General features: G+C 34.7%; 1 protein-coding gene across 3 annotated transcripts in view; it reads right to left on the reverse strand.

Annotated features, from left to right (window-relative positions):
- The window catches only part of FSTL5 (follistatin like 5), a gene marked incomplete at both ends in the record, with an annotated part of 620,821 nt that overhangs the window by 287,595 nt on the left and 313,589 nt on the right, over nucleotides 1-19,637 (reverse strand). For all 3 annotated transcript variants that reach the window (XM_082653501.1, XM_082653500.1, XM_082653499.1), the window contains one exon: nucleotides 16,559-16,679. In XM_082653501.1, coding sequence (XP_082509627.1) covers nucleotides 16,559-16,679 — 121 coding nt within the window. The remainder of the gene's footprint in view (nucleotides 1-16,558; nucleotides 16,680-19,637) is intronic.

A 19,637-nucleotide genomic window follows, 5' to 3' on the forward strand; every position in this document is an offset into this window, starting at 1 on the left:
GCCTGATTATTTGCATATTTTCTGATAATACTTAAAACTCTTGACTTGTTTTTTCTGATTATTCTAATTTATTTGCATATTTTGGTTAAATCACTTGCACAATTTCCTTAATGATACAAGTTGTAATCAAGCTCTCTTATCAGTGCTCTATTCTTTTTAAAATTTACCAAGAAAAACATTTTTGTCCAAATTTCATTTAAGGCAGTATTTGTAAAGGAAAATTCCAACAACTATGCTTCGTCTTATTTGTGTATGCATAATTTGTATGTTCCAGTTATTAAAAATGTGTTTGATGCGACTTCTTGTGTTATGGGTTTGTGTCCCTCCCCAAAATTCATTTGTTGAAACTTTAACCCCCAGTACCTGAGAATGTGACCTTATTTGAAAACAGGGTAACTCAGACTAGTAACTCAGACTAATAACACTATTATTCCCAGAACAGGTTCTCAATGGAAGGCTTACATAATTGGTCCATTTATTTTAAATCAGAAGAAAAAATAAAATTATTAAAAATCATAAAATATATATTTAAAGGTGTTAATTATGGGTAGGAGACATATGACTTAAATGTCAATTGATAAACAACATTTGGGAGACACTGGTAGAAGGTGGTATTGAATGCATTTTAGTGAACTCTGTTTTTAAAATAAACATCTTATTTATGTTGAGGATGTATATTTTGTCACTTAGATGATTACATTTATCCTATTTGTGTATTTTTTTGGTTTGCTGAAAAATAGATATGAACATGATTTTCACATTATGTTATCTACAAACTAGAATATGTGCTTAACCTCATATTTATTTATTTATTTTTATTTTTTTATTGAGGTATAGTTGATTTACAATGTTTTCTTAGTTTCAGGTATACAGCAAAGTGATTCAGTTATACATACACACACACATATATATAGTGTATATATATATATGTAGTACATATATATTTATATTCTTTTTCAGATTATTTTCCCCTATAGGTTATTACAAAATAATGAGTAGAGTATCCTGTGCTATATAGTAGATCTTTCTGGTTTTATCTATTTTATCTGTTTTATATATAGTAGTGTGCATCCGCTCATCCCAACCTCCTAATTTATCCCTCCCTTCCATCTCCTGTTTGGTAATCATAAATTTGTTTCCTATGTCTGAGTTTATTTCTGTTTTGTATGTAAGTTCATTTTTATCATTTTTTTTTTAGATTTGACATATAAGTGATATCATATGATATTTGTCTTTGACTTACTTCACTCTGTAATCTCTATTTAAAGTACTGGGATAAAATTTTAGATAGTCTTGTTTTTAACACTTTAATGTTAGCTATCCAAGATGGTAGCCCGTACTACATGTGGCTGTTAAACATTTAGAATGTGGCTAGTACCAATTGAGATGTGTTGTACCTATAATATATATAGTAGATTTCAAAACTTGCTGAAAAAAAGAATTCAAATTATTTCCTTAACTTCTACATTGATTATATGTTGTGATAATAATATTTTGGATATATTGGGGTAAAGTGTTATTAAAATCAATTTCACTTCTTTCTTTTCTGTTTTTAATGTGACTGCTAGAAAATTTAAAACTATGAGGATGGCTAAAATATTTTGCTTGTATTATTTTTCAAATGGGCCAGTGTTAAACTCTAAGGAGAGGAATAATAGTTTGAGGATAGTAATAAAATGTCATGATTATAATTTTTATAATTATGGTGTCTTTATACAATGCAAATCATTAAAAACATGATATTAAACTATATTTGTTGATGCTGAGATATGTTTCCAATATCTAATAATTAAAAGAAGTTACAATTAAAATAAATCTTGAATATATAAGAGTAATATAGTCATATATGTATATATGTAGATCTCAAAGTGATTGTAACTGAATGATGTAATTAAAACTGATTCCAATTTTCTCTTGCATTCCTTTCTGTTTTATTTAACTTCTACCACAAGAAAAATAAATAATCATTGTTTAAAAAATGTTATAGAAATATGGTAGTTAATACAAGCAAAAAAGCAAAGTCTTTGGCAGACCTTTTATTAACATGAAATTTGGCTTAAATTTTAGGAAAATTCAAAAATCTATTTCTCTAGTTTTGATACATTTCTTCCCTTTTTTCAACAAGATACACTGGATTCAAACTAATATTAGATACTCAATGTAAATCTTACGATGTCTATATACATGGATAAGGCCTGTTAAAACTTTGTTTTGTCTGGTTATAACCATAGAACTACTCCATAATAGCAGTAGAACTCACTTAACTGACGGAGTAGACCTTTAGCTGGTTAAAAATTAATGAGGCAATAATAACTATTCATTAAAATAAATTTAGCAAAAATGTATTTTCTAAGTATTAGCTTTCAAATTCTTTAAATAAATATTTTTAAAAGATTAAATGCTTAAACGTATATGATTATCTGATATTATAAGTTTAAAAAGCACTTTATTTTATATTTCATAATAACGCTCACTTGTTAGATAAATGCCTCTCTAAAGGATCACTTGACAGAGCAGAATCCTATAAAGAAACTTTCAACTGGAAAATTTAGATAAAATGCATTCTCTCAGAATAACCTAGAGAAGGGAATTCAGAGAACAGCTAGTAATTAAAACATGACAGATTCCATTCCAATTGTTTTAAATTGTTGAACAATTTTGGCCAGTTAAAAATTAAATTCCATTAGTATGAACTCAGTTTGGGAATCTGAGATACTTTGAAATGAAGCAAAGGCTTTGGTGCCAATCTGCAGCCACTCAGTCATGTCCAAATGGCTCAGATCTGGGCAGAAGTGTCCCCTGGATCTCCACAGTAAAGCCACTATGAAGACTCTATCCGGATAGGGTTTCAGACCACACAAGGAAAACATAAGCCTCAATTCAAGGAGTTTCTGAGAAGATGGTATTAAGAACATGGGGTTAACAAAGCCAAAGGACTAGTGAATTATAGAAATGATTGTGAAAGTCCATAAACAGCCTCAGGCAAACTCCATCTCAGAATATTATGCTGAAATCAGCGGAAAGTAATTTTAAGTCAGACACAGTAAATTATGATTGACAAGTGTGGAAAATAAGAAAGATTGGTGAGTTACCATTTTATTATTTTTTATTTCAATTTCACTTTGTCAGGCAAGTCCTTATTCTCAATATCTATATGACAAAAGAGTCAATACTTCAAGAAATAAATAGAAGTGTTTCACCTGAAATAAAAGAAGCTAAAATATCTAATTGTATCTGCTTTTAAAAGTTACAAACAGGTCAACAAGCAAAATTTACCAGTGAGAGATCAGAGCGTGTAAAAATCAGAGAGTGTAGAATGCCAGTGGATATAGGTAAAAAGAGAAACATAAATGTGTACCAGCTACATCAGATTAAGGTAACCTTAGCAATGGTGAGGCCAAAGTCGTCTTCAGATGGGAATGACTTAAGGCTTTTATTGTTTTTAAAATTATAGTTCAAATCCATATTGCCTTAACAGTTGTAATTTTATTTTTTACTTTTTTAGGTTTATTTAAAAAAATTTTTTTAACATCTTTATTGGAGTATAATTGCTTTACTTTGTTGTGTTAGTTTCTGCTGTATAACAAAGTGAATCAGCTTTATGTGCATATATATATATCCCTATATCCCCTCCTTCTTGCATCTCCCTCCCATCCTCTCTATCCCATCCCTCTAGGTGGTCACAAAGCACCGAGCTGATCCCCAGTGTTATGAGGCTGCTTCCCACTAGCTAGTTTACATTTGGTAGTGTATATATGTCCATGCCACTCTCTCACTTCTTCCCAGCCTACACTTCCCCCTCCGTGTCCTCAAGTCCACTCTCTACGTTTGCGGCTTTATTCCTGTCCTGCCCCTAGGTTCTTCAGAATCTTTTTTTTTTTTTTTTAGATTCCATATATATGTGTTAGCATATGGTATTTGTTTTTCTCTTTCTGACTTACTTCACTCTATATGACACTCTCTAGGTCCATCCACCTCACTACAAATAACTCAATTTCATTTCTTTTTATGGCTGAGTAATATTCCATTGTATATATGTGCCACATCTTCTTTATCCATTCATCTGTCGATGGACATTTAGGTTGATTCCATGTCCTGGCTATTGTAAATAGTGTTGTAATGAATATTGTGGTACATGACTCTTTTTGAATTATGGTTTTCTCAGGGTATATGCCCAGTAGTGGCATTGCTGGGTCATATGGTAGTTCTATTTTTAGTTTATGAAGGAACCTCCATACTGTTCTCCACAGTGGCTGTATCAATTTACATTCCCACCAACAGTGCAACAGTGTTCCCTTTTCTCCACACCCTCTCCAGCATTTATTATTTGTAGATTATTTGATGATGTCCTTTCTGACCAGTGTGAGTTGATACCTCACTGTGGTTTTGACTTGCATTTCTCTAATGATTAGTGATGTTGAGTATCCATTTTCATGTGTTTGTTGGCAATCTGTATATCTTCTTTGGAGAAATGTCTATTTAGGTCTTCTGCCCATTTTTGGATTGGGTTGTTGGTTTTTTTGGTATTGAGTTGCATGAGCTGCTTGTATATTTTGGAGATTACTCCTTTGTCAGTTACTTCATTTTCAAATATTTTCTCCCATTTTGAGGGCTGTCTTTTCATCTTGTTTATGGCTTCCTTTGCTGTGCAAAAGCTTTTAAGGTTCATTAGGTCCCTAATGAGCCTAAGGTTCATTAGGTCCCATTGTTTATTTTTGTTTTTATTTTCATTTCTCTAGGAGATGGGTCTAAAAAGATCTTGCTGTGATTTATGTCATAGAGTGTTCTGCCTATGTTTTCCTCTAAGAGTTTTATAGTGTGTGGCCTTACATTTAGGTCTTTAATTCATTTTGAGTTTACTTTTATGTATGGTGTTAGGGAGTGTTCTAATTTCATTATTTTTTATATGTAGCTGTTCAGTTTTCCCAGCACCAATTATTGAAGAGGCTGTCTTTTCTCCATTGTATATTCTTCATTCCTTTATCAAAGATAAGGTGACCATATGTGTCTGGGTTTATCTCTGGGCTTTCTATCCTGTTCCATTGATCTATATTTCTGTTTTTGTGCCAGTCCCATGCTGTCTTGATTTCTGTAGCTTTGTAGTATAGTCTGAAGTCAGGGAGCCTGGGTCCTCCAGCTCCATTTTTCTTTCTCAAGATTGCTTTGGCTATTTGGGGTCTTTTGTGTTTCCATACAAATTGTGAAATTTTTTGTCCTAGTTCTGTGAAAAATGCCATTGGTAGTTTGATAGGGATTGCATTGAATCTGTAGATTGCTTTGGGTAGTACAGTCATTTTCACAATGTTCATTCTTCCAATCCAAGAACTTGGTATATCTCTCCATCTGTTTGTATCATCTTTAGTTTCTTTCAGCAGTGTCTTATAGTTTTCTGCATACAGCTCTTTTGTCTCCTTAGGTAGGGTTATTCCTAGGTATTTTATTCTTTTTGTTGCAATGCTAAATGGGAGTGTTTCCTTAATTACTCTTTCAGATTTTTTGTTGTTAGTATATAGGACTACAAGAGGTTTCTGTGCATTAATACTGTATCTTGCTACTTTACCCAATTCATTGATTAACTGTAGTTTTCTGGTAGCATCTTTAGGATTCTCTCTGTATATTATCATGTCATCTGCAAACAGTGACAGCTTTACATCTTTTTTTCCAATTTGGATTCCTTTTATTTCTTTTTCATCTCTGCTTTGGCTAAAATTTCCAAAACTATGTTGAAAAATAGTGGGGATAGTGGGCACCATTGTCTTTTTCCTGATCTTAGAGGAAATGGTTTGAGTTTTTCACTATTGAGAATGATGTTGGCTGTGGGTTTGTCATACATGACCTTTATTATGTTGAGGTAAGTTCCCTCTGTGCCTACTTTCTGGAGAGTTTTTATCATAAATGAGTGGGGAATTTTGTCAAAAGCTTTTTCTGCTTCTATAGAGATTACCATATGGTTTTTATCCTTCAATTTGTTAATATGGTGTATCACATTGATTGGTTTTGGTGTATTGAAGAATCCTTGCATTCCTGGGAATAACCCGACTTGATCATGGTTTATGATCCTTTTAATGTGCTGCTGGATTCTATTTGCTAGTATTTTGTTGAGGATTTTTGCATCTATGTTCATCAGTGATATTGGCCTGTAGTTTTCTTTCTTTGTGACATCTTTTTCTGGTTTTGGTATAAGGGTGATGGTGGCCTCGTAGAATGAATTTGGGAGTGTTCCTCCCTCTGCTATATTTTGAAAGAGTTTAAGAAAGATAGGTGTTAGCTCTTCTCTAAATGTTTGATAGAATTTGCCTGTGAAGCCCTCTGGCCCTGGGCTTTTGTTTGTTGGAAGATTTTTAATCACAGTTTCAATTTCAGTGCTTGTGATTGGTCTGTTTATATTTTCTATTTCTTCCTGGTTCAGACTCAGAAGTTTGTGCTTTTCTAAGAATGTGTTCATTTCTTCCAGGTTGTCCATTTTATTGGCATATAGTTGCTTGTAGTAATCTCTGATTCTTTGTATTTCTGCAGTGTCAGTTATTACTTCTTTTTCATTTCTAACTCTATTGAGTTTTCTCCCTTTTTTTCTTGATGAGTCTGACTAATGGTTTATCAATTTTGCTTATCTTCTCAAAGAACCAGCTTTTAGTTTTATTGATCTTTGCTGTCATTTCCTTCATTTCTTTTTCATTTATTTCTGATCTGATCTTTATGATTTCTTTCCTTTTGCAAACTTTGGATTGTATTTTTTGGTTCTTCTTTCTCTAATTGCTTTAGGTGTAAGTTTAGGTTGTTTATTTGAGATTTTTCTTGTTTCTTGAGGTAGAATTGTATTGCTATAAACTTCCCTCTTAGATGTGCTTTTGCTGTATCCCATTGGTTTTGGGCTGTCATGTTTTCATTGTCATTTGTTTCTAGGTATTTTTTTAATTTCCTCTTTGATTTCTTCAGTGAACTCTTGGTTATTTAGTAGTGTAATGTTTAGCCTCCATGTGTTTGTATTTTTTGCCATTTTTTTCCCTGTAATTGATTATCTACTCTCATAGCATTGTGTTCAGAAAAGATACTTGATACTGTTTCAATTTGCTTAAATTTACCAAGGCTTGATTTGTGACCCAAGATCACAAATGTTGTATCCTGGAAAATGTTCCATAAGCACTTGAGAAGAAAGTGTATTCTGTTGATCTTGGATGGAATGTCCTATAAGTATCAAGTAAGTCCATTTTGTTTAATGTATCATTGAAAGCTTGAGTTTCCTCATTTATTTTCATTTTGGATGATCTGTCCATTGGTGAAAGTCAGGTGGGGTGTTAAAGTCCCCTACTATGAATGTGTTACTGTCGATTTCCCGTTTTATGGCTGTTAGTATTTGCCTTATGTATTCAGGTGCTCCTATGTTGGGTGCATAAATATTTATAATTGTTATATCTTCTTCTTGAAATGATCCCTTGATCATTATGTAGTGTCCTTCTTTGTCTCTTGTAATAGTCTTTATTTTAAAGTCTATTTTTTCTGTTATGAGAATTGCTACTCTAGCTTTCTTTTGATTTCCATTTGCATGGAATATCTTTTTCCATCCCCTCACTTTCAGTCTGTACGTGTCCCTAGGTCTGACGTGGGTCTCTTGTAGACAGCATATATACGGGTCTTGTTTTTGTATTCATTCAGCCACTCTATGTCTTTTGGTTGAAGCATTTAATCCATTTACATTTAAGGTAATTATTGATATGTGTTTTCCTATTATCATGTTCTTAATTGTTTTGTGTTTGTTATTTTAGGTCTTTTCCTCCTCTTGTGTTTCATGCCTAGAGAAGCTCCTTTAGCATTTGCTGTAAAGCTGGTTTGGTGGTGCTAAATTATCTTAGCTTTTGCTTCTCTGTAAAGGTTTTAATTTCTCCAACAAATCTGAATGAGAACCTTGCTGTGCAGAGTAGTCTTATTTGTAGTTTTTTTCCTTTCATCACTTAAATATGTCCTGCCACTCCCTTCTGGCTTGCAGAGTTTCTTCTGAAAGATCAGCTGTTAACTTTATGGGGACTCCCTAGTTTGTTATTTGTTTTTCCCCTTTCTGCTTTTAATATTTTTTTTTGTATTTAATTTTTGATAATTTGATTAATATGTGTTTTGATGTGTTTCTCCTTGGATTTATCCTGTATGGGACTCTCTGCACTTCCTGGACTTGATTGACTATTTCTTTTCCCATATTATGGAAGTTTTCAACTATAATCTCTTCAAATATTTTCTTAGTCCCTTTCTGTTTTTCTTCTTCCTCTGGGACCCCTATAATTCAAACGTTGGTGCATTTAATGTTATCCCAGAGGTCTCTGAGACTGTCCTCAATTTTTTTCATTCTTTTTTCTTTATTCTGCTCTGCAGTAGTTATTTCTACTATTTTATCTTCCAGGTCACTTATCCGTTCTTCTGCCTCAGTTATTCTGCTATTGATTCCTTTTAGAGAATTTTTAATTTCATTTATTGTGTTGTTCATCATTGTTTGTTTAATCTTTAGTTCTTCTAGGTCCTCGTTAAACATTTCTTGTATTTTCTCCATTCTATTTCCAAGATTTTGGATCATCTTTACTATCATTACTCTGAATTATTTTTCATGTAGACTGCCTATTTCCTCTTCATATGTTTGGTCTGGTGGGTTTTTACCTTGCTCCTCCATCTGCTGTGTGTTTCTCTGTCTTCTCATTTAGCTTAACTTACTGTGTTTGGGGTCTCCTTTTCACAGGCTGCAGGTTTGTAGTTTCCGTTTTCTTTTTGGTGTCTGCCCCTGGTGGGTAAAGTTGGTTCAGTGGCTTGTGTAGGCTTCCTGGTGGAGAGTAGTGGTGCCTGTGTTCTGGTGGATAAGGCTGGATCTTATCTTTCTGGTGAGCAGGACCGTGTCCGGTGGTGTGTTTCGGGTTGTCTGTGAACTTAGTATGTTTTTAGGCAGCCTCTCTGCTAATGTTTGGGGTTGTGTTCTTGTCTTCCTAGTTGTTTGGCATGGGGTGTCCAGCACTGGAGCTTGCTGGTCACTGAGTGGAGCTGGGTCTTAGTGTTGAGACAGAGATCTCTGGGAGAGCTCTCACCAATTGATATTATGTGGAGCTGGGAGGTCTCTCATGGTCCAGTTTCCTGTACTCTGCTCTCCCACCTCCAAGGCTCAGGCCTGACAGCCAGCTGGAGTACCGAGACCATGTCAGCCACACAACTTTGCTTTCCTTGAATTTGACTGTAGCTGTTTTGACTTGGGGATTTGTACTGGTTTTGTTTTACTCTTGGCTTGTTTTCACTTCCATGAAGCCCGAGACCAGCGTGCAGGGCAAAGGCTGAGGTGTCAGCCAGCGGAGGCAACTTCTGAGGGCTCAACGGACTGCGGGAATGCTCTGAGGTGCCCTGGCTCCACCACCTTTGAAGATGTCAGACTCCCGGTTGTCTTTTTATTAACATGTGGGGTATACAAGCAATTTTTTTTTTTTAAGAACCAGAAAACTGTCCTTTTGGAATCTATGTGTATAAGTTGGATCTCAACAATCATGTTTTGCACAGTATTTTTCTATTAGGGAAAGAACCCAGACACATCAAAAATAACATACACTACAACCATCTGTAAGCAAGTGGTGCTCTATGTACCCAACGATTAGTGCCTATCTACACACTCCAACATAGAGGATTGTATTCATACACACATGTAAACTAACTTTGCATTCAAAGCATGTAACAAAAGAATGATTTCCCCAGTGGACCAGTCAACTAAACTTGCTGCAAGATTTTATGCTACAATGATCCAGTTTGGGGTTATTCTATAGCAGTTCATCCAATGCAGCATTTCCCAAATCAGTGTGGGATTTTTTATCTGGATGAAAAGTAGAACATTGCCAGCACCATAGAAGCCCTTCTCTTGCCTTGTGTTCCCACTGCACGCCCTCCACTCCCCCAAAGGCAACCATTCATATTAACTACTAAAATCACAATGAGTTTTACCTAATTTGGATTTTAACTACATATATACTTGATGTATATTATGCGCTCTTTTTTGCTCAACATTTTTTTTCATTTCTTTTTCTTTTTATATCCAACTTCTCAACCACCAGCACTTTTGCTTCTACCCCTACATCTCTGCTGAAAGTGCTGTGACCAAAGTTACCAACAAATTGGTAACTTGTTTTGAACCCAGCCTTGGAAACAATTCCTTATTAAAATTTTATGATGGTGTACTCCTTTGCCTTTCTTCCTATCTCTCTAAGTTTTGCTGTTGTTTACTTTTAGTTTCCTACTGCTGTTCTGCCCATCTCTTCTATCTTCACATACTCACCTTAGATACCCCACTCCTTGCCAGAGTATCAAATTTTGACCGCATGCTCTATGTCTCTATTTGTGCCCCAGAGCTCCCACCTGACTCTAGACCACCATATTCTCCATCCAAAAGTTTATATTTGAATATGCCAATATGTCTAAAATTTAACTTAATATACTCCCCACACTTCCTTCTCTTCCCATGTTTCCTACTTTAATGAGTAGCATCATTGTTCACCTTTGTTTGCAAGCAGAAAATTGGACATTATCCTTGACCTTACCCTCTTCCTCCCATGTGTATGTAATCACTCATCAAATCGAGATGATTCTGCTTATAAGTGATTTTCCAAATATGGACACCTTCTTGCATTACTGCTACTGCTCCTCCTGCCTCCCTCACCTTAACATACAGCAACAGTCTTAATTCCAGTCACTAAATTCTGCTATTTTTCTCAAATAAAGGACTTTCATATACTAATGATCTAATGTCAATGAATGTTAATATAATACTCATATTTTATTGCTCTTCTTATTAGATGATTCCGATAATTAACATTTTATTATAGCAATTGTAATTTCCCAGAAAAATAAATATCTTTTCCTTATAATGTCATTATCAAATTTATATTCCATTAAGAGTTCTTTCATATAAAGAGAGATGACATTTTGAATATAATCATGAAGAGTTAGGTGATTTAAAATAACTGTTCCATGTTTTTTAATATTTTAGAATTTTAGAGTCTTAATTATTCTTTTTAAGAAAGGAGAGACAGATATTGTACAGTTAGTTTCAATATAAATGCTCACAATTGATGCATTATGCTTGCAAAAACCTAATTATTTTATGCATAGTAGAAAAACATCTTCCTTGGATCTTTCCACACATAGAGATCATTTTGAATTGATAAAGATTTATTTAAGGGTGACATTAGATCTTGAATCACTAGAACACATCTTAAAGTGTATGTTTATGGTTTGGGGAACTACAACTCATAATTTAATAGGATTTCAAGAATCTATCAGAGTTACACAGACTCCTCACTTCATGTAATTTTAAGTCAAAGCACTTTATAGTTTAACTCAGGAAATTATGTACATGGAAAGCATTTACAAAATATCTTTTCTCTGGATAGACATTTACACCATTTTGGGTTATCTAGAAAGTCCAAATGAAAACAATTAATTCCTAAAATTAAGAGCCATATAATAACACTTTATCATCTTAATTGAATTTGCAAAAATAAATAAATATAAACATTTATTAGAACATCATTTCTGAAATTAAATGTCTCAGTTTTGTGTATGGTCATCTTGTCTAACGGCAAATCACTTGCATTTACCTACAAATCTGAAGCAAAAATATAGAGTTCCAGACATGTCAAACTTAATCAAACATTGTATTTTAATTTTGAGTTGGAAGAAAATAAAACGCTGAATCTCTGTATTTTAATACAAGTCCTTGTAGTTAATAATGACACTATTAATTTGTTTTTAATTCTAAGTACTCTTTGCACTGAAAAATCTATACACTTTACTATCAAGGCAACAAAATGCAAGCGTGCAGGGTGTCCACCATCTGACGAGAGGATTTAGTATTTCTTATTTTTTAGGTACTCGGGCGTCACTGTTGTGGCCTCTCCCGTTGCGGAGCACAGGCTCCGGACGCGCAGGCTCAGCGGCCATGGCTCACGCGCCCAGCCGCTCCGCGGCATGTGGGATCTTCCCGGACCGACCAGGGCACGAACCCGTGTCCCCTGCATCAGCAGGTGGACTCTCAACCACTGCGCCACCAGGGAAGCCCTAGTATTTCTTTTAAATATTCAAAACAATGTCTGATCTCACTTAAGATTTATTGGATCCCATTGCATAGATTTCCAAGTTTGTTAATCAAACAAGGCATGATTTAAGATATTTGACGCTTGCAGTGACGATTTATTTTAAATATCCTAGTAAAAATCAAGGGATTTTTGAATAACGTCAAAAATTCTGGAGAAAAATTAAGAATGTTATCTGATGCTTATTGTAAAATAATAAAATAATTCATCTTACCCAAAATGAAAAAAAAAATATTATTTTATGGAAAACTTTATAACTACTAAAATAATACCCTAATCATGTAATAACAGTTGATAATGTGCTGGTTCTTTTTTCTTTACCATTAACCTTTTCCTGTTTGCAAAGTACCCTTTACTTTCTTCCATGTTGTGTGGTGGCAGAAAGAATAATAAACTGGAACTCAAGAAATCAGTTTATCTTTGTATCTACCAGTAAATAAAGACTGGATAAAGACAAGTTTCTTAACTTCTCTGGCCTTAGTTTATTTTTCTAGGTTCTATTCATTTAGGGACTTTTTAGTTTTCTGGGCTTTCCTTTTAGAAACTCTCTGGGGGAATGAATTCTGGGTGGAAAAACTGATTACTTTTTATCCTTACTATATCTGTCCTTTTTATCATTGTCTGTCTGAGATGATGCATTCTAAAGGAAAGGAAACATCTTTTCAAGTTGCTTTAACTGTCACAGCAGTCTATACACATAGGTACTTAATACATAATTTTAAAATAGATTGCCTTTTCACAATTGTTATATTTTTTTATTCATGATACTAATATTTTATAATAGAGTAACTTTCTAAAATCATGTCATTATACAACACCTGTCACTAAACTTCACAAAAACGAGCTGGGTTTAGTGGTGAAGTATTTTAACAGAAGGAGAGAAAGAAATAGACGTATGTTTCCTATTCACATATAAGTATAAACACATCTTGCTGATACAGGCAATCCAAACAAGTTAGTGTTGCTCTCTCCAAAGGGTCATTCGAGAGCTTGATACCCTGTTTAATAACGGTGAAACGCTGAAAATATATTGCAGAAAACTGCTTGGTGAGACCACAATGAATATTAAGACACCCCAGATAATTCCAGCATTACTTAAAAATATTACTTTTTCTAAACGATTATGTTAACATCATTTTATCATAGTTAAGGAAAAGTTTTGTGATTATTCAAAAAGATAAAACCTCATAATATGATTGCTGATTGCCAAGTGCTTTTGTTATCAAATATCACTTTATGATTCAAAATATTAAAAATGTAGACCTTTTGCATAATACATAATTTTGACAGAATGGCAGAATCATTACAATCTTCATTAAACTTCATTGCATTTACTATAAATAATTTCAATAAAATTGCTACCATACTACCTTCCAGTTGTTAACAGAATCATATAGATTTTCTTCTCTCCAAATTCAATAGTTTGTAGTACACCGTAGCTCCTTTAAAAACAACGTTTCACTATGTCTCTATTGAAGTTTGTATTGATGATTCAGATTTCTGAATTGCAAATTTTATTTATCTTTACAACATACTGATCTACCTTGCCTTCCTTAGCAATATCAAATCGTATCCCAAACACAGCATCATTTTCCCCTTGATAGGTGCAGGCAGCAGTATTCTAGGGAAGATTCTTTTGTACTGATATTGCCAGGGATCATTATTCAGTCTTTGCTGTGTTACCATAAAAATAACATATTACTCACACTTTATTTTCATTGTATTTATTAGTTTCTAGCTCCACTATTCCACCATTAACAATATTTTGAATAAAAATCCTACGTAAACATACAATTTAATTCTTATTGATGCTTGATAGTTTGTATACCATTAAAAATATTTTCTGCTACTGCTATAGATTTCAACTACTTTTATTTAGCCACATCCATGTATCTTCATATTATGGGAGTGGGGGATAGGAGTTGGTAGGTTAGACTGCCTGTTTAATAAAATAAGTTAGTAAAATAGTAATGATAATTGATATATTTCCATAGACTTTCAGACCTGGAAGAGATCTTCCGGTTGGACTAGTTTCTATAAATACTCTGGTGTATCATGCAGTAGAGATTTTATTTATGCTGATGTAGGAGAGCAAAACTGCCACCCCCAAATGTCTCTTTGGTATTAATATTATTTCAAGCTGGAAACAATCAAAGCCCAAAAGACTTGGAAAGTAACTTCAACCTTCCCCCAACTGCCTTGAAGAAAGAGGATAGAGGACCTCTTCCAGGAAGGGAGCTATCACCACAGGTTACCATAGTATGAACTAGGGGTGTGGACAGAAAGGAACTCAGCAAAGTCTGCTTCTTAAAATTACTCTCTGTGTCCCACTGTTTGTGCAGGGCTAAGAGAACATTCATTTACCAAACACTTGTTTTTCCATCTCCATGTGTGTTGCTTTCCTCCCCTTTGAAGCACAAAACCCCTACCTCAACATCCTCTTTTGTCTTTAGCTGAAAATGGTATTTAAGGTGAGGGTTTCAGCCATTTTGGTGAGTTACCCAGTTTTCTTGGGTCTCTCCCATGTATACACGTTATTAAATTTTGATTTTCTCCTGCTAATCTGCCTTATGTGAACTTGATTCTTAGACCAGCCAAAAGGACCCAGAAGGGTAGAGGAAAATTTCTTCCTCCCTGACACTCTTCTCTTTGTCCATCTTCCATCTCTCATCCCCTAAAGTCCAAATCCACTCATCCTGAAGACCCATTCAATTGTTACTACTTTCATAAACTCTCCTTGATTCCCAGTGCTGGAGGTTATATTCTTAGTTCACTTTATATTTTATGTAGGCCTTCCTATGACATTTATCCCCTTGTATCTTACATGATAGTATACAATATAATCTAATGTAAACAATTTTTCCTGATAAACCATAATATTCCTGTCATCCTAAGCACACAGAACAATGCCTACTACAGAGTGAAGTTTAGTGGCAAACACATAGACTTCTTAACTGGTTTGGCATAGGTCTGATAATAAACTCAGCCACTTGGTTCTTAACTTCTCTGTGTTTCAGTTTCTTCATATAATCATTGAATGATAATGCTGCTTTCTTGTTATCTTTGAAAAGTTTTCTAGCCTTGTGACACACTTTAAAGGATTAAGTGTTTACCGAGATATCCCATCGGTATTCTGCTTGCAATTTAAAGTGGAAATGCAGTTTAATTAAATCTGAAGAGCATACTGACGTCTTGCCTTAAAGCTTTGTAACAAGCAGCTATTTCACATTTATTACTTTGCTAGTTTCAAATATGACATAAAATATAATTCAGTGTTTTAATATAAAATGATCATGTGGTAATTACTATCCTCATTTATATGAATTTTCAGAGATTTAAGTAATTTTTCCAATATCAGACAACTAACTGATGGATGACAGAGGCATAACTCAAAAAGGATCTTTTGGGCTTCCCTGGTGGCACAGTGGTTGAGAGTCCGCCTGCCGATGCAGGGAACACGGGTTCGTGCCCCGGTCTGCGAGGATCCCACATGTCGCGGAGCGGCTGGGCCTGTGAGCCATGGCTGCTGAGCCTGCACATCCGGAGCCTGTGCTCCGCAACGGGAGAGGCCACAGCAGTGAGAGGCCCGCGTACCGCAAAAAAAAAAAAAAGGATCTTTTTATACCAAGTACATATCCTATTTCCTGCCTTTTTGGAAAAAAGAAATATATACATATGTATATATTTGGAAAGTCCTATATATGTGAGTGCATATAAAAATATTGAAGATTATCCATCTATCTATCATCTATCTATCAATGTAAAATCTCACTTAACTTTCATTACTTGGTGATTTTCAAATACCAACCAGTTAATTTAATGATTTTTTTTTCTCTTTCTTTTACACACAGCTCCAAAATTTCCCTTCTGTTTTTTGCCTCTTACTCTTTTTTCTTTGAATTATTTTTAATGAATAACCTGTCATACACTTTCTTAACCAAATCATCTTTACAACTTTGCTCTATAAAGTATACTCAATTTTAAGAAGTCTTTAAGCATTTTAAACATATATAATTGATTCCAAAATATCTTAACATAAATATAATTTTCAATTCTTATGCTAATTATTGTTGTTAACATATATGCAAACTTTATCTATTAATCAACTTTGGTTTTTCTATAAAATAAAAAAATTGTCATTATGTAAATAATTGTTTTTGATATATGGTGACAGTGAAGTGCTGTTCCTACTCTAAAAATAACCTTGGAAGCATCACTGTGGAATTAATATCTTAAACTAGAATCAATAGTTATCAAACATTTCCAGCTCTGCATTTTAGAGTTATAACTCCCTTAGCTTTTACATTCGTTTCAATACAGCCACACACTTAAATTATCTCAATTATATACTTCTCTTAAGAAACAGTCTGTACTTTGAGGTCAAGCAAACGCACCATATTGGGTAAAGAAACAGAAAAAAGAACAAAGAGGAATTAGAGAATGAATCTTATACTCACGGAATGTTCTATAAAATTCTTCAAGAGCCAGGTGCTTGTCTGAGTTAAAATCATCATATTTCAGTAGATCATACAAAGTGCAATCAGAAGGGTCCTTGCCAAGTTCTTCCTGTTTTATCACCTGACAAGAAAATTAAATTCAGGCAATTATATCTGTCTTAACATTTCTATAGTATAATTAATTATATGTAAGTCACTTAATAGGTAATTTAAGTCTGTAGTTGGGCAAAGAACTGAACCTATGAGAAACCTGGGTTTTCAGTTACTGGACATTTATTTTCAACTGTTTCAAAGATATAGTTAAAAATTTGACTTAGTTGCTTTGACGTTAAGATATGTACTTAGAATTTAGCCTAAATTTTCTAATACAGAAACCTCCCAGTAGGACCCAGAAAATCTGAACACTAAAAGGACATTTTTGTATTTCAGTCATTTCCTTTGCTCCACTTATATTGACTCAAGGAAATGCCTGCACATGAAAATTTCCTCCAATGTCTCAGTGACCCATGTCAAAATAGAACAGTTCTTCTCCAACAAAAATAGTGAGGAAATTTGGTCCAACTTTCATCTTCCTATTATTTGTAAAAAATGAAGTTAGTATTTTTTTTCTCTTCTGCCTGAACTCCTCTCCAGCTGGAAATGAAGGCATTTGGTATTCTGAATTAACTCCCTGGGTCATAAAGGAGCTATTCAACAAATGACTGTTTCCAGGAGCCAGATAGAATTAATGCACCAATTGATGATGGAAACCTACCCAAGCAGGGGTGAGGAAAATCACCAGACTGCTTTTCTACTCTGTGCTCTGTCCCATGGGGCAGCTTTTTTATATATATATAGCCTGTCTGGTAAAAGAGGTCTCCAAGATTTTTCAAACATTCCTTTTCATTCTGGGTAGCTGCATAGCTGTGTCCACGGTCTTTCATATTTGTCCACAGAGGGAGTGGTTCATATGGCTTGGAGCTTTGCTTCCCCGTGTTTTTTTTTTTTTTTAAGTTGGTGCAATCAGGAAACACAGACTCTGAAGTCAGCCAGCTCTGGGTTCAGACCATGCCAAGGACACTTAATAGTTCTAGAATATCTGGCAAGTCACTCAACCTTTTCTCAATTAGAAATTAAAGATAGTAACCTCTATCTCTCCTGGTTGTTGTGCAGACTTATAAAAACATGTATATGCTTATACACACACATATCGTCAAGTGCAAGACATACAGTATACATTCAGACCTAATCAAAGTTAAAAATAATGATTTTTATTTAACGTGCTTCTCATTATAATAATTCATGCAGATTTCCACACCAGCTTGTGCACGTTATAGTTGTATATTCATGATGCTTTATTATTTCTTTTGGTAGACCGGGATGATTCAAGCTTTGTCACAGCAATGGCAGATTGGTGATAGGAATTACTAAAGAGCTATTTTTAACCTTTTATGGAACATCCGTAAGTTAGAAGTTGTTATGCCTGCGCTTGGATGAGCTGCAGAGACAGCGCTGAGGATGGAGCTTAGCCGATGGATCACTAGAAGCTCCAGCCCCTCCTGTAGCCACCTGAGTGGTGACATGCAATGACAGCACCTGCACTGCTAAATACGACTTTTACACATCATGTGTTCTCTCTTCTTGTTTACTGGATTCAAATTTCATTGGCTAAGCTGGCATTTGCTGCCTTAGAAGGGGAGGAAAGTGAATGATTTATCTGCTTTCCATATAAATGGATATTGTCAATAGTGACGATTAAAGCCCTAGGCTTTAGCACAGTCCAGCTGGAGGAATTAACAAAACTATCTAATGGCTGAAGCTATCTCTCCTATAAGCCTAATGGGGAAACAAGTACTGCTTTTCTGTTTAGAAAGCAACGGCGCTCTCAGCCACTCTCCATCTGTTATTTGTTGGATAATGGGAAGTGACTTTTCCCAGGTGGCGGAGGGGCAGTGTGTTTGATCTTACCTCACTATACTCTTCCTAAAGACCTGCAGTGCCAGGACTGCGGTAATTTTTAGGATGCAGTGACACCAGGATTTGGTCAGATATTTTAATACTATTTTTAGTGACTTTTAGTCACGTACCTGTTTGTGAAACGATGGAACAGAAAGTTGGGGGAGAAGCTTTCATCATTGTACTGTATGTCTCATATTTATTTCTGTTCTAATATTTCACTCAAGTTAAATCATGTATAGACCCAGAGAACAGACTCCTACTTTTTTCCTTGAAACTGGTTTTGACATAAGACTAGCTTGCTTTTGATTTGATCTTGAACTTGATTTGATCATGATTATAAAACTCCAGCTGGATATGCTGTTTTAATGAATGTGCTTTAGGAAAGTGCATGGTCCTGGCTAGTGAGCTTTTTATAAAAATCCTTGTTCACAGACGCTTGGCCATGCCCACGCACAGGAGAGAGGTGATTGACTCCCTCATTCTTCCATATTTTAAATACACGTTTTCCTCATTTAGTCCATTTTTGGTCAATGAAATAGCCTACTTAAGACATGCTTCCTAGTAACTTTTTCTCTCCTTTGTTTCCTGATGGGAGCATTGGCACACTCTGGGGTGTTCCAAATGCAGAAGATACCTTCCTATAGACCTTTTAACCAGCCTGGGAAAATTGCTTCAGATATTTGGAGTTCTGATAGCCTTAACGAGCTGAATGTGTGACTGGGGGAAAGAAAGAATAAAACAAAATAGTAGTAATACATTAAGCACTCTGGTGCTGGGGAACCAAACTTGTAGGACATTTATATCATTTACCGTCTGGCTCTGGTTCCAAAGACTTCCCACTGTAGCTTCCTCAGAATGCATGTGTTACATCTGAACTAGAGATTCTTGACAAGGCCAGACTCACTGAATATACTGCCATTGAAGTATCTTATGTTGAAACTTTAGTCTAGGAGGCCAGTCACAGTTTCATTTGCAAAGTATCTTTTTAATTCAGGTAAGTACATTGTTTTTTTAGGCATAATGCTACTGCACACTTAATAAAGTACTGTGTAGTATAAAAATAACTTTTATATGCACTAGGAAACAAACAAACAAAAATTATGTGACTTGCTTTATTGCAATACTGTGGTAGTCTGGAACC

This window comes from Grampus griseus, assembly GCF_964374135.1.
Source record: "Grampus griseus genome assembly, chromosome: 4".
NCBI classification, from domain to species: Eukaryota; Metazoa; Chordata; class Mammalia; order Artiodactyla; family Delphinidae; genus Grampus; species Grampus griseus.